The following is a 13,949-nucleotide window of genomic DNA, read 5'->3' on the forward strand; positions in this document are numbered from 1 at the left end:
TTCGATAGATTGTTAAATAAATAGATCTCTTCATCCCCATCACTCCATTCTCATTATACTTACATAGGAAATATTTTTTAAATAAATATATATTTGCATGACCCCCTCATTCTCCAAGTCTTTTCATGTCACTTTATCACTAAGGCTTTTCCTGAAATTGCTATATAAAATAGTATCTTTCCCCCTACACAAACACAAACACGCACACCATGACTAAATCTCTTTACTTTACTCTTAGCATCATTTGACATATTTATGTATTTCCCTTTCCTGTAAATTCTGAAATTCACAAAGACATGATATCCTCAGCACCTCCGGCCAGCACTTGACTCTGTAGGTACTCAACAGCTATTTCATGGATGAGTTAATGGGCCACTTTCGGCCCACAGCATTCTTCTGAGACCACGAAGTGCCAGGGTGGTCATGAGGTTCCAGCACAAACGGGAGCAGCTCACTGGTGAGAACGCTAAACTTCACACTCCAAATGCTTCTTCAGAGAGTCACTCCTCTCCGTTGGGAACATTAAAAATATCGATGTTCCCCCATTTCATTTCTGCCCCTGATTTTTTTTTTAAAGATTTATTTATGTATCCAAGAACTGGGGTACAGGCCCCCCCAGGTGTGTGGGGGGGCGCTGAGAGGATTCACCAGAGACAGAGTGGGGAGCAGAACAGGCAGACTGACTGAAATACACTGCTGAGGGGAGCAGCGTGCGAGTCAGGAGAGGTCTGCAACACCATGTGGGTCACCTCCCTGACTGGGGATCGAACTCGTGTTTCAGTGGCTGTGGCTCGCTTCATAGGTTGCATCTTAACCCCTTGCGCCACCAGGGAGGCCCCCTACCCCTAAAATTTCACCACAGAAATGACAGCGTGGGCCAGTACAGCGGATAAAAGTGCTGAATAAACTAATCTGTGAACTGCCGAGGACCAGTAAGTTTTTACTGGACTGACTCGCCTCCAGCCTGCAGCCTCCGGGCTGCACGAGAACAAAAGCGAGCTCCTCCCAGGCGGGTCGGGCAGCGCAGGGCTCCGGGGCACGCCCCACGCGGCGCGCTCTGGGGCGGGGCCGGCGCGGCAGAGAGGGGCGGGGCTCTCCCGCCTACGAGGCTCATGATTGGTCGACGTTCCGCAGGCCCCGCCCCGGCTGCCTGCGGCGCGCCTGGGCGGGGCGGTCCCGGGAGGCGCGTGGGGCGGGCAGGGCGGGCGGGGCGGGGCGGGGCGGGGCGGGGCCGCCTCGTCTCGGGCTCGGGGCGGGGGCCGGGGATGCTGCAAGCTGCGCCCACGGGCGAGCCTTGCGCGGAGGCCGGAGGATGGCGAACGTGCGGGTGGCAGTGAGAGTCCGGCCCCTCAGCAAGAGGTGAGTCTGGACTGGAGGGGGCGCCGGAGTCGTCAGTGGCTGGGAGCAGGGCGGGGTCCCGTGTCCCACGCCGCGGGTCAGGGGCCGGGACCGTGGAGGACTCGGGACGAGCCCTCCGTGGAGCTTTCGCGATGTGCTTCGGGGGTGGTCGGCTGCGCTGCGCGGTGTCCCGGGCTCCTGCCCTCAAACCCTGGAGTTTGGAGGGACCGTGGCTCGAGTCCTCCTGCGCGGGTTGTGGCTTCCTCGCCGGGTGGGTGAGAGGTGCTGGGAGAGTGTGTCTGCGCGGGACAGGGCGGTCTCTCCTCGTGTCTCTAGGATGCCTGTGGGGATTAAGGTTGAATTGGGCGTGCACCTGGGTGCACGTGGGTTTCCCAGTGAAAATGTTAAGAAAGGCAGCTTGTGGGGCCTCCCTGGTGGTGCAAGGGGTTAAGCACCGCACTATGAGGCAATCTGCAGCCTCTGCAGCACGAGTTCGATCCCTGGCCAGCCAGGGAGCTACCCACATGGCGCAGCAGACCTCTCCTGTCTCACCCACTGCTCCCCTCAGCAGTGTATTTCAGTCAGTCTGCCTGTTCCGTTCCCCACTGTCTCTGGTGAATCCTCTCTCTCACACACACACACCCCGCATCTCTAGCCTGTACCCCAGCTTTCGTATGCATACAAAAAAAAAAAAAGGAAAGACAGCTTGTAAGATGTGAGAGGGAAATTGAAGCCGCGAGAGTGCGTGGTTTCATCCTACCCCACCACAGAACTGAAGCAGGGGAAGTTCTCTCTAACCCTCCTCCTGGGCAGAGCCCATTTCCTGGTGGGTCAGTGTGATCCTGCGCCTCTCAGCTCTTGAGGCCTCCAGTATCCAGCCACGTTTCTTCCCCCTTCACTAATTTTCCACCCATAGACTTGGAGAGTCATGGAAGACCTCAAAGAGATTTGGTGTTTGGATTTCTATTGGTTTGGTAACAGGTGGAAAAGGTGGAAAAATCACTCTGTAGTAAGATCACCGGAAGGCACAGCAGATGAGCTGTTAGAAAAGAGATAATTTTTGGTTGTTTGGGGAGAGGATGTGTGGAGGAAGGTGAGTGATGGGAGATAAAATTGGCATTGTGTGTTTTGGGACCAGAGCATACATAATGGAATTATTTGAGACTTTTAAAATTTTTCCTGGACAATAAGATGGCTTGAAAATTGGGCAAAAAGGGAAAACAACTTAGTACTGACATGTTTATACTCATATGGAGGTGATTGATTGGTTTTGGCAAAGCACGCATTTGAGTGAGAAGAGCACTGAGATTGGGGAAAGAATCAAGAAAAACGGCATAAGAAGTATCATGGAGGATGAGGGCAGCAGTTGCCTGACTGTGATGTTTAGATTGGTAAATGGCTTATGGCATCTGCCTTCTGCATAATTGGATGTGGTGGCTCAAGGTTAGGGGGTTTTCACAGGTGCAGTTCCTACCCTTTGGAGCAGCTCCTCTTTTTGCAGAACTTTTCTTTTAGAGCCCTCAAGATAACACCTAATAGAAACTTCTTAGTTCCTTGGGAACCAAGAATTGTGATAGTAGGGATTAGAGTGAGAGAATGCTGAAATGGAATTATTTGCAGCCACAGTAGAGAATAACATGTCCAACAAAAGTGAGGGGGAGAGAAGGGCACAAAAGCTTATTTACTTTTAGCTTAATTGCCTTGAGCAGCAAGTGGTATAATGCCAAGACTCAGATATCCAGGTGTGAGTAGGTTATAGCAGCCTGAAGATTCAGGAGCACAGGTTCAGAAGATATGGGTAAACCCTGAGTAACCCCAGCTGAGTGAGACCATTTCTCTCACAGAATCCTGCAGAGATGCAGTTATACTCCAGGATCTGTTGCCTTCCGTCATCTTCCCTCAGCCTCACCTAAATGTAGGGACTCTGCTCATTACATGGTTTAAGCTAACCTCCAAAGAAGTCATTGGCACAGACTCAGTTAACACAAATTGCAACTGTTGTACAGATAATCTTAGAGATCATCTGGCCTAAGCTTCCATTTTTTGTTTTTTTCTACTGACAATCTCACTAGGTCTTTCTTGCATAAGATGTAGAAGTAGGTAAGCCAAGATATGATTAACCAGACCAAGCTACTTCTTCCTGAGATACATTAAAGTTGCACTTTTTTCTCAATCAGATGCCTGTTTGCACAGTAGGACTAGAACTGACCCTCAGTAAAATAATGTAGGAAATGATTTTGATACTCTTCCCTCTACTTCACAGTTGCCCATAATCAGAAATATCACATCTCATTATAAGATATTGCCAATTATCAATCCAAAATTCGTCATCACTGAGAACGTGTCCTAGTCTGCCAGAATTGTAGCCTCTGGAACACGCCTCCCAACTGCCCTGTCAAAAGTCGCTTTTCATACATTATCTTCCCTTTCTGTGCTTTTTTTTTTTTTCCTTTCTGTGCTTTTAAAAAAATCTGTAAGTTAGGATAACTAGTTCAATGGCTTTTATGAAGATTAAGTGAAATAACACATTAAAAATACTTAACACAGGGCCTCCCCTGTGGCGCAGCGGTTGAGCGCTGGGTTGCAAAGCTGCCCGCAGCCTCTGCAGCACAGGTTCAATCCCCAGCTGCTCCCCGGCCACCGGAGGCCGGTCCCACATGGCGCGCAGACCTCTCCTGCCGCCCACTGCTCCCCTCAGCAGTGTCTTCGGTCCTTCTGCCTGTTCTGCTCCCCGCTCTGGCTCTGGTGAATTCCTCCCGCGCTTCTGACTATACCCAGTGCTTGTATAAATAAATAAAAAAATAAAAAATCAAATCACTCATTCATTCAAAAAAACCTTAAAAAAATACTTAACACAGAGCCTGACTCATTTTAAAGTGTCCAAAAAATGTTAAGTAGATAATAATTTTTAACATTCCCCTCCTTATACTTAGCCATCTATTTTTTTATATTTATAAGAGCAGGTTTAGAAAAAAGGACGGAAGAGTTAGAGACACTTGCATAGACACAAGTGGGCAGGAATTGCTGCCCCAAAGGGACAGGTTTGTTGAGAGAGGCCTGCATAGTGGCAGGCAGTCGGCCTTGAGGAAAGTGGCCTCCACTGAGGGAGGTCAGTGAGGAGAAGTCCCGGCAGGGACAGGTCACGGGCAGGCAAGAAGCTGCTGCCCTGCAGAGGAGAGAGTTGGTGAAAAGTCACAGGTGGGCAGATGGACTGCTGCCTATTTTTTTTAAAGTTTTATATATGTATAGCAAGTGGTAATGGTTTGGTTGTTTTCCCTTCTTGGAGATTGGTTCTCAAATTATAGTATGCATTTAATCCACCTGGTGAGCTTGTTGTAGTGTAACTTGTTAACAGGAATTCAAATTAAGTAGCCCCACCATCTGTAATTCTGATGAGAATGGCCTGGGATCACACTTTGAGAAACACTGTCTTAGGATAAATGTAACTGAAAACTCTGTTGAAACCTTTAACCCAAAGGGGTGTTGGTAGCGTTCAAGGACCCCACAGGCAAGTGGCAGTAGCTCCATTGTGCCCTGTTTAATGTTCTTCCTTGGTAGACTTACACTGGACTCTGTGACATCGGCTCTCTAATTGAGATTGGTGCCCCTTTTCTGCTCAACTTTAATTCACCTTCATTTTGTCCTAGACTGTTTTGGGACCCTTGGTTACCCACGGCAGTGGTCCAGGCAGGTGTGGAATAGCATATCACTCTCCTCCAGTGTCACATCTTTCTGCCAAAAGCTCAAGTTCAGGACTCTTTTTTGGGGGGGCCAATTGGGGGCTGCTTTATGCTGGAGAGCCCTATACGACGCCTTATAATAAGGCACTCCTTAAAAAATTAGGCAATAGATTTGGAAAAGCTATAAAGGGTTTTCCCCTTTACTGTACCGATTTACTGTAATCTATATATTACTTTTATCATGGGGGTGAATAATAAAACCAACTTTAATATGCAAAAAGAAAAAACTTATAAAATATTGTAAAACTTAGTTATAAAATATCAATATCAAATATGAAATATTTTCTTTAGGAAAGTTGAGGGCTGAGGTGGGCCTTTTATGATTTCGGGGCACTAAGAATATCTGCTGCCTTAAGTACTACTTAGCATGAAATGTGCAAGAGCATCAGGGCCTTGGGGAAATTAGCAACAAAAATCTCATTACCTGGGAGAGTGGAATTTTCTATCTAGGGCTTTACCCCAACCTCACTGTATTTTAAAACAAATTAAACCTCAAGACCCCTATCTTACTGTGTAGCCTGTATCTTCCAACTGTATTCTCAAGATTACATCTTGGGAACCCCTAGAAAAGATAAAAATGAGACAATGTATTTTCTCAGCTTTGAGATCCCAAACTGGCAGTAACTTAATTTATACATTTCACTGTAATTGAGGAACTGTTAATGAATTGAATTCATATCTATTAAAATTCTGGCCTTGAGTACTTTAGCTAAAGTTCTTTAGGTTATGAAAAAGGATTTCATAGCTAAAATAGAGTATATATCATTCATTTGGGGCTTCAGTTATGTGAATCACTTCGATTAAGCCCTTTAAAGTGAATGGTGAGGGTGGCTAATTTGTTAGCAGTATTATTATAGAACTGTAACATGGGATGATTCCTGAGGCTTTTGACTCTCATTCCAATTTAGGAAGATATAAGGAAAGGATTTAGGGAAGAAGTTCTCAGGATCTCAATACAGGAGACTCCAGAACTTTTTTTTTTTTTTTAACTTTTCATACTTTTTTTTTTTTAAATATTTATTTATTTATTTATACAAGCACTGGGTACAGTCAGAAGCGCGGGAGGGTGAGAGAATTCACCAGAGCCAGAGCAGGGAGCAGAGCAGGCAGAAGGACCGAAGTACACTGCTGAGGGGAGCAGCGGGCCGCAGGAGAGGTCTGCGCACCATGGGGGACCCTCCTCCGGTGGCCGGGGAGCAGCTGGGGATTGAACCGGCGCCGCAGAGGCTGAGGGCAGCCTTGCAACCCAGCGCTCAACCGCTGCGCCACCGGGGAGGCCCCTACTCCAGAACTTTTATCATTACTGTCCATGCTCAAAATCCCAGAGAAAAGGAGGACCATAGCGTGGGCTAAGCCAAGGATACTCTCCAGGTTTCCTCACCTGATTTATAAGGTATAGTTGAGAGCCCAGGTTTTATGGTCAGAGAAATCTGGGTTTAAATCCCAGCTCTGCCATTGGTAGCCTTGTGATTTTGGACAAGTAACATAATTCTCTCTCTGTTAAAACAAAGCTGTATCAGGATTCAGTGTTAGGGAGTTGTGTAAGGTAAAGTATAACATGTACTACAGCCAATACAATGCCCCACCCATAGCAGGTGCTCAATAACAGTGACTATTAAATGTTCCAGAGTCAAATTCTAACCATTCAGAGAAGATGCCAGTGGATAGAGACTCTTAGATGTGGTATAGCTGCTTAAGGAGACAGAGACCCCAGTTACAGATGGCAGTAGGGAAACATTTTGTCTCAATTAACAGTGGTCTCAGCTTCTCTTTTCTTGATTAAGAAAAAAAAAAAAACTCTCAGTGTTTCTTCTCATATTGGTTTGGATCTTGTTTCTAGGGAGACCAAAGAAGGGGGAAGAATTGTTGTGGAAGTTGATGGCAAAGTGGCAAAAATCAGGAATTTAAAGGTAAGCCTGAAATTATTTTCCTTTTTCTTTCTAGAAGAGCTAATATTATTACAGGGGCTAGTGGGGTGAAGGTGTATGTGGGGATGTGTTTTAGAGTGGGATAGTAGGAGAGGGAAGTACACATAGGGAAATTGTGGGATGAGCTTTGACCAACCACGAAGCAAATATAAAAATAAAGCAGGAAAGAAGTTCAGGGGATGTAACTACTATAGCTCAGGTTGTCAAATACAGTGCAGCTGTTTTGGAAATTGGTCAGGAGCTACTTTGAAGTAAACACATGGACTGTTATGGGGGCATGGCTAATTAGATCATGCTGGGGGCAATCTGTGTGCATATTTAACTCACCTGACCATCTGTTACACTCTATCCCAAACCTCTTGTTTTCTATCACTTCATCTAGATGCATTAGTAGGGATTTTCGTATGTATCTGCTACTGCAGGATTTGTTTTGACCATAGTGAGATCCAGATAAGAACCTTCAGATTCCTGGAGGGAGTTGGTCCTTAATATGTGTTGCTAACAAATTCTCTTTCATGGATTTAACTGAGCTGCAAGTCACAACTGGACAAACAGGGAACTTCCTTCCCCACCCCTTACCCCCTCCTAGGGCTGATTTCCTCCATCCCGTTCTACCATTTATGAGGTCAGCAGAAGTAGAAGGAATTCTTCCTTTCTGGGCCTTGGAGAGAGAGTGGGGAGTGGAGAGAGACTGGGAATCAGGCCATGTGAGTATTGCTGCAGGTGGTAGCCCAAATTCCTGAGAGCTGTGGAAGCTGCTTGCATGAGTGAGTGTTATCTGGATCCCAGTGCTCCCTGCCATGTCCACTCCCACATTACTCCTGTGATGTGATCTAAACATGACCTGCCAAACTTTCAACAGGAGCTCCCAGGGACAAAATACTTTTTATTCCCTGGCGCTTCTCTTTTACATCTCTGTTCCCTAATCACTTCAACTGCTTTATCCTGAGATCTAATATCTTTGGTTTTTAGGAGTAAATCCTTGCCAGGATCAAAACTCTAATATGCCCCTCTGCACTCCTCCTTGGCTGCTTACATCCCTGAGGTCAGTTATTTACCAAGAATCTCTTAGTTTTCTGACAGCCTTATTCTACTGTAGTTTGTGGTGGTTTGTGGGAGAGGTTGTCTCTCCCTATACAGAGTCTAAACTTTAAATAGTAAGACAGGGGGCCTCCCTGGTGGCGCAAGGGGTTAAGCACTGCACTATGAAGCAATCCGCAGCCTCTGCAGCATGAGTTTGATCCCCGGCCGGCCAGAGAGAAACCCACATGGTGCAGCAGACCTCTCCTGTCTCGCCCGCTGCTCCCCTCAGCAGTGTATTTCAGTCAGTCTGCCTGTTCTGTTCCCCGCTCTGTCTCTGGTGAATCCTCTCACCCCCCCACATCTCTGGCCTGTGCCCCAGCTCTTGTATGCATAAATAAATCTTTAAAAAAAAATAGTAAGACAGCGTATCTGTGAATAGTAGTCTCCCCAGTACCTGGAGGTCGATGCAGTTCCAACCTCTGGCTCTACTCTCATCTGCCTTTGGCAGTTGGATTGATCCTAGTTCTTCTGTCCAGTGTGATTTCTAATTTACTGAGAGTCCCCAGTGAGGGGCTCCTGTGAAAGTCCTAGGTTTATAGAGCCGGCTAGACCCAGTGTTCAAACTACTCATGCAATCCTGGTATCATCTACCTAGATATGATGCTTAGACAATAAATGGTAGTGGTAAGAAGAAGCCCAGAATGAGAAAGACTTTTCCTTCCAACCTTTCCTATGCCTCCTGTGGTCGGTTCATATGTAGACAGGGATATGTCAGTGTGAGACAAATGTAATTCTCTGGGGTTCTGTTTGCACCTAATGAGATGAGGTCAAGGTGATTATTATTTTCTTTTTCAGCAATCCTTATAAAGATTCTGATGACAGCACAGGTCTCTCTCTAGCAAAAAGGAATCAAGTGCCACTGGCCAGACTCTGATATTTTAATGGGGAAGACATTAATCTTATGTTTGACTTTAGGTCGACAGTCGACTGGACAGCTTTGGTGACTCCCGAGAGAAGATTGTGGCATTCGGTTTTGATTACTGCTACTGGTCAGTCAACCCGGAGGATCCCCACTATGCGTCTCAGGATGTGGTAACCTCATTTTTCCTTTGTTCTGCTCAGTTCTTCCTAGCTGGATAATTATTGGGCCATTGACATGGAATCTGGGCCCTGGTTATTTCTAATGATCATTTTGTCAGAAATGAATGATGTTTTGATCTGAGAAGGGCTAGTGAGAGGCATCAGTTGCAGAAAGAGCAAGTTGGTGAGGAGAGGCTGCATGCTCAGTGCACGGAAGTTGGCTAGTGTCCATTTACACTTGAGCCTCAGCATGATTCAGGTGCGTACAAGTTAGTTCCGGTAGTCTTCTGCTCCTGTGGAGGTAAACGTTCACCTACCTCAGAGGTAGTCTGCTGCTCTATGCAGCATGAGGGCTCGGGAATCCTGGTGGCTATTCTCTTCTTTGAGTTTTAGGCTTTGCTTGAGCATAGACTGAGAGGGCAAGAGGGGTAGTCTGCCAGCCTGTGTGATGTGGAAGAGGTGACTTCTGCTTATCTGCTGAGGATTGTGAAGACCAACCAAGGCTTTGGAGGCTAAGATTGTTCATTACCCTTCTTTTTTTTTTACATATGTATTTTTTGATTGATTGATTTATACAAGCACTGGGTACAGTCAGAAGTGCGGGAGGGTGAGAGAACTCACCAGAGCCAGAGCGGGAAACAGAACAGGCAGAGTGATGAAATACACTGCTGAGGGGAGCAGCGGACAGGAGAGGTCTGTCGTGCCATGTGGGACCTTCGCCAGTGGCCGGGGATTAAACCAGCGCTGCAGAGGCGGCGGGCAGCTTCGCAGCCCAGCGCTCAACCGCTGCACCACCAGGGGAGGCCCTGTTTGTCAACTTTCTTGTGCATGCCTCTCTACAGGTTTCTGGCAGCAGATCTGGCCAGATGGGTCTATAGGACTTCTGTTTCTGTGAAGCAGCAGTATTGTTCTGGGTTGAGCTCTGTTGATATCATGTATTTAGTCCCCAGGGTGGCCAGCAAGCCTTGCCTTCACCCCAGCTGCTACCAGAATTCTCTCTGTGCAAATCCTAAAATTAGAAAAATCATTTATTTGGCCTTTCTTGAGTCAGTATCATCATACTTAAAAAGGAAAGAAAACACTGCAGGAATACGTGCTTTGGAAATGGGAATATTTGAGGGGAACCCTGGATAACTTTGTATATTCATCTGTATACCTTTGACTAAAGAGCCAAAACATGTTTTCTGCTAAAGTATTTTAGTCTTTTCTAAAATTTTTTCTAGCTATCCCCAAGGGACAACATTATCAAGTGTGAGTGACTTAGAGAACAGTACTGATTTTCTGCTGATGCAGACGTCTGAATATGACTGGATAGCTCTAAACCATGGAAGTGTAATCACTCCATTTTTCCCCTGCTCATGAGAGCAGGTGGAAACAAGACTCTTGACCACATGGGCTTTGTTGTCTCTGTGGGTCCCTTCTGTTGTAATACTTAGTCCCTGCTTTGTAGTCACAGTAAGTTTCCTACCAATGCTCAGCAGAAAATAAGCAGTAATGATATACATGGCCTCTAGCAAGTCTTCTCTGTCCTTGGGAAGATGAAGACACTGACAGGTCTCGACTTGTCTGGTGGCCCTTGATCTTTATCTAGCACTCAAGCATGTGAAGTATCTGGTTGCTGGTATTTGTAACGGTTCCACAGAGATCCATCAAGAAGAGACAAGGAAGGAAATGACTCTCTGTAAGAGGGTGGGACTCCTATAGCAGTTCGCAGTTGTGACTGTGTTTTTGGCATAGAAGACAGTGGTCTGTTAGCAGAAAGTGTGAGCATTTTGATGGCTATTTCAGTTTTCCCCGGGTGATAGCATGCCTAGAGCTGTACTGTACATAAGAAGAATTAAATATTACTCCTTAAGACACAAATAACCTTTGATAGATCAGAAGAGGGGTGTGTGTGTGTATTTGTGTTTGTCCGTGTACCAGTATAAACAGAGCAAATCTACTTTGTCTACCTATATCAACAAGCTTGGGCTGAGTTTGGTGCAAGGCTTATGTTATACATTTATGTAACTTGAATGTGTAAAAATAATTGAGTGGGCAGCCATAAATACGCTGCTGCTTTTGTTGCCTTATTTGAAGTTCAGTGAAAAGACCAAATGACAGGAAGCCTGTGCAGAAAGATAAAACTAGCATCTCCTGGGGTTTATTTTGGCTTGTTTATTAATTGTCTAAGGTACTCATTGGTTTGAAGGGACATCAAGATAAAAGAGAAGGAAAGGAACCTTTCTCAGTCATAGGCTGGAGTAGGGCCAGAGGTTGCAGATGGTGACAGGACTCCTATCCATGGTGAGAGAGACTCATTGTTTTAACATAGAAATTAGAGCCTAGACTTAACCCTGATCCCCATGACTCTGAGGCCACCATGCATATGAGAGGCAGATTGTCATAAAGCATAGTAAACCTTTTTACAGCATATGGGATCACATTTGGGCAGGTGAGGGAAGAGGGATCAGTCTTACTGAAGTATAATCTAGGCACTGTAAAAATTTATCATTTTGGTATACAGTACCGTCAGTTTTGACAAACATATACTGTTGTGTGGCTGACACTGTAATTAGTATATAAAACAGTCCATGATCCCTAAAATTTCTTCATCTCTTTGTAGTCAAATTACAAAGTAGTGTAATTTGACTGGGATCTACTGGTCTGTTTTCTGTCCCTCCAGTTTTGTCATATAATTGAAATAAAACAGTATGTAACCTTTTAGGTCTGATTTCTTTCACTTAGCCTGATGTATTTGACACTCATCTCTGCTGTTGTATCACATTTTCTTCTGATCTTGATTCAGACTTACTTAAATCATCTTTCCCAAAAGGAATCTCCTGGCTTTGGAAAACCTGATTCTAATGGCAAAGGTGAGAAGCCAAGTCCCCAGAGAACTGTGCTTCCTTCATCTCTGGTTCTCTTCCATCTTTGGGTCTCAGAAATTTGCACTGATTTCAGAATATCCAAATAGCTAAGGGAAAAATCCAACCCTACACCCCCCACACACGGCCTTAAGGAAATTTGGAGCAACTTCATAAGAAGCTGTTGGTTGGTTGATATTAGAAAGAAAGTCATCTGTTTGGTGTTGGTGCCGCCTCATCGTAGTTTCTTAAAATGTTAGAGCACAAAGGGAACTTAGCTGTCATCTAGGTCTGGGATTCTCAACATCAGCACTATTTTTATTTTTACTGGATAATTATTTGTTGTAAGAATCTGTCCTGTGCATCATAGGATGTTTAGCAGCATCCCTGCCTCTACCCATTAGATGGTGACCATCAAAAATGTTTCCAGACACTACTCACTAATCTAGACCAATTCCCTTAAGTTACAGATACAGCCACAGACTTATATGAGGTTGTACAGGCAGTTAATGCCCAAGCAATACTGGACCCAGGCTTCCTTTTCATTGCACTTTATCATTCTACCTTCTTTTTATGTTTATTGTATAGCCTCAAAAGATAGCTTCAAAATTTAAATTCCTTGTAAATTTCCAGTCTCTGTGGAAAACAGTGTGGAAATTCTTTAAGAAAATAAAAATGGAAATATCATATGATCCAGCAATATCACTCCTAGGTATTTATTCCAAGAATATGCAAACATTAATACAAAAAAATTGTGCATGGGCCTCCCTGGTGGCGCAGTGGTTGAGCGCTGGGTTGCGAAGCTGCCCGCAGCCTCTGCTGCACCGGTTTGATCCCCGGCTGCAGGGCGAGGGTCCCACATGGCGCGCAGACCTCTCCTGCCACCCACTGCTCCCCGCAGCAGTGTACTTCAGTCCTTCTGCCTATTCTGCTCCCCGCTCTGGCTCTGCTGAATTCTCTCACCCTCCTGCGCCTCTGACTGTACCCAGTGGTTGTATAAATAAATAAATAAATCTTTAAAAAAAAAAAAAAGATTGTGCATCTCTGTGTTCATAGCAGATTATTCATAATAGCTAAGACATGAAGTCAACCTAAATGCCCATAATAGATGACTGAATAAATAAATTGTGGTATTAAAAATATGAAATAGTGACATTTGGACAGTATGGGGGGGTCTTGAGGTGATCATTCTAAGTGAAATATGTCATAAAGTGAAGAACAATTAACTTATGGATTCTCATTTGTGGAATATAAATTTCTAAAAAAAATAGAACAACAGCTGGCAAAACACAACAAAATTACTGTTAGTCTCTGGAAACTATGTTGGTCACCAGCAGGAGAAGAGGGAAGGAAGGAGAGCATACAGGGGGTAAGGTCAGAGCGTATTGGCCCTGGGGTTTTGGTGGCGGGCAGATGAACATTGGAACATGTTGAGGCATGATGTTGTGCTCCCAAAATGATACATTATTATAAACAACGGGCAAATCAATAAAATCTTTTTAAAAAGAATTAAAATTCCTTAGTGCTGTAGCACTTCCTGGTCCTTAGTGGTGACGTGCTTAAGTGCTTAAGTAAATAGATCAAGTGTTGGCAAACATGGGCCTTTAGAAAACAAGTGAATTACTCCAAGTTCTACTGAGAGGAGCTTTGTATGTTATCTGTTGATTCTGTCTATCATTTCATTTGCTCATCTCTCAAAATCTGTTCTATATTACTCCATTTTACAAATAAGGAAATTGAGTTATAGAATGGTTACAAGATTGGTCCAAATCACTTAGTGGTAAGTGTTGGTAGGACTCAAAGCCACAACTGTCTAAACTGTATGCCATTTCATCCAAGCCTCACTGACCCTCGAAGTTAAAAAAAAAATCCATTTATTCTGCTAGTGATGTGACCAACTCTTTATATATATTATCTGATTTAACTCCCTCAACATAAAAGATGGGTTTTATCCTTGCCCGCTGCTCCCCTCAGCAGCGTATTTCAGTCAGTCT

At 44.8% G+C, this 13,949-nt stretch overlaps 1 protein-coding gene across 1 annotated transcript in view; it reads left to right on the top strand.

The window, feature by feature from the left end:
• Positions 1-1,312: 1,312 nt before the first annotated feature.
• STARD9 (StAR related lipid transfer domain containing 9) overlaps positions 1,313-13,949 on the top strand; it is a gene marked incomplete at both ends in the record, with an annotated part of 95,412 nt that continues 82,775 nt past the window's right edge. The window contains 3 exons of the mRNA XM_084240137.1: positions 1,313-1,359; positions 6,919-6,988; positions 9,005-9,121. Of these exons, the coding sequence (XP_084096263.1) occupies positions 1,313-1,359; positions 6,919-6,988; positions 9,005-9,121 (234 nt within the window). The remainder of the gene's footprint in view (positions 1,360-6,918; positions 6,989-9,004; positions 9,122-13,949) is intronic.

The sequence above is a fragment of the Talpa europaea genome (assembly GCF_964194135.1).
Source record: "Talpa europaea genome assembly, chromosome: 8".
NCBI lineage: Eukaryota > Metazoa > Chordata > Mammalia > Eulipotyphla > Talpidae > Talpa > Talpa europaea.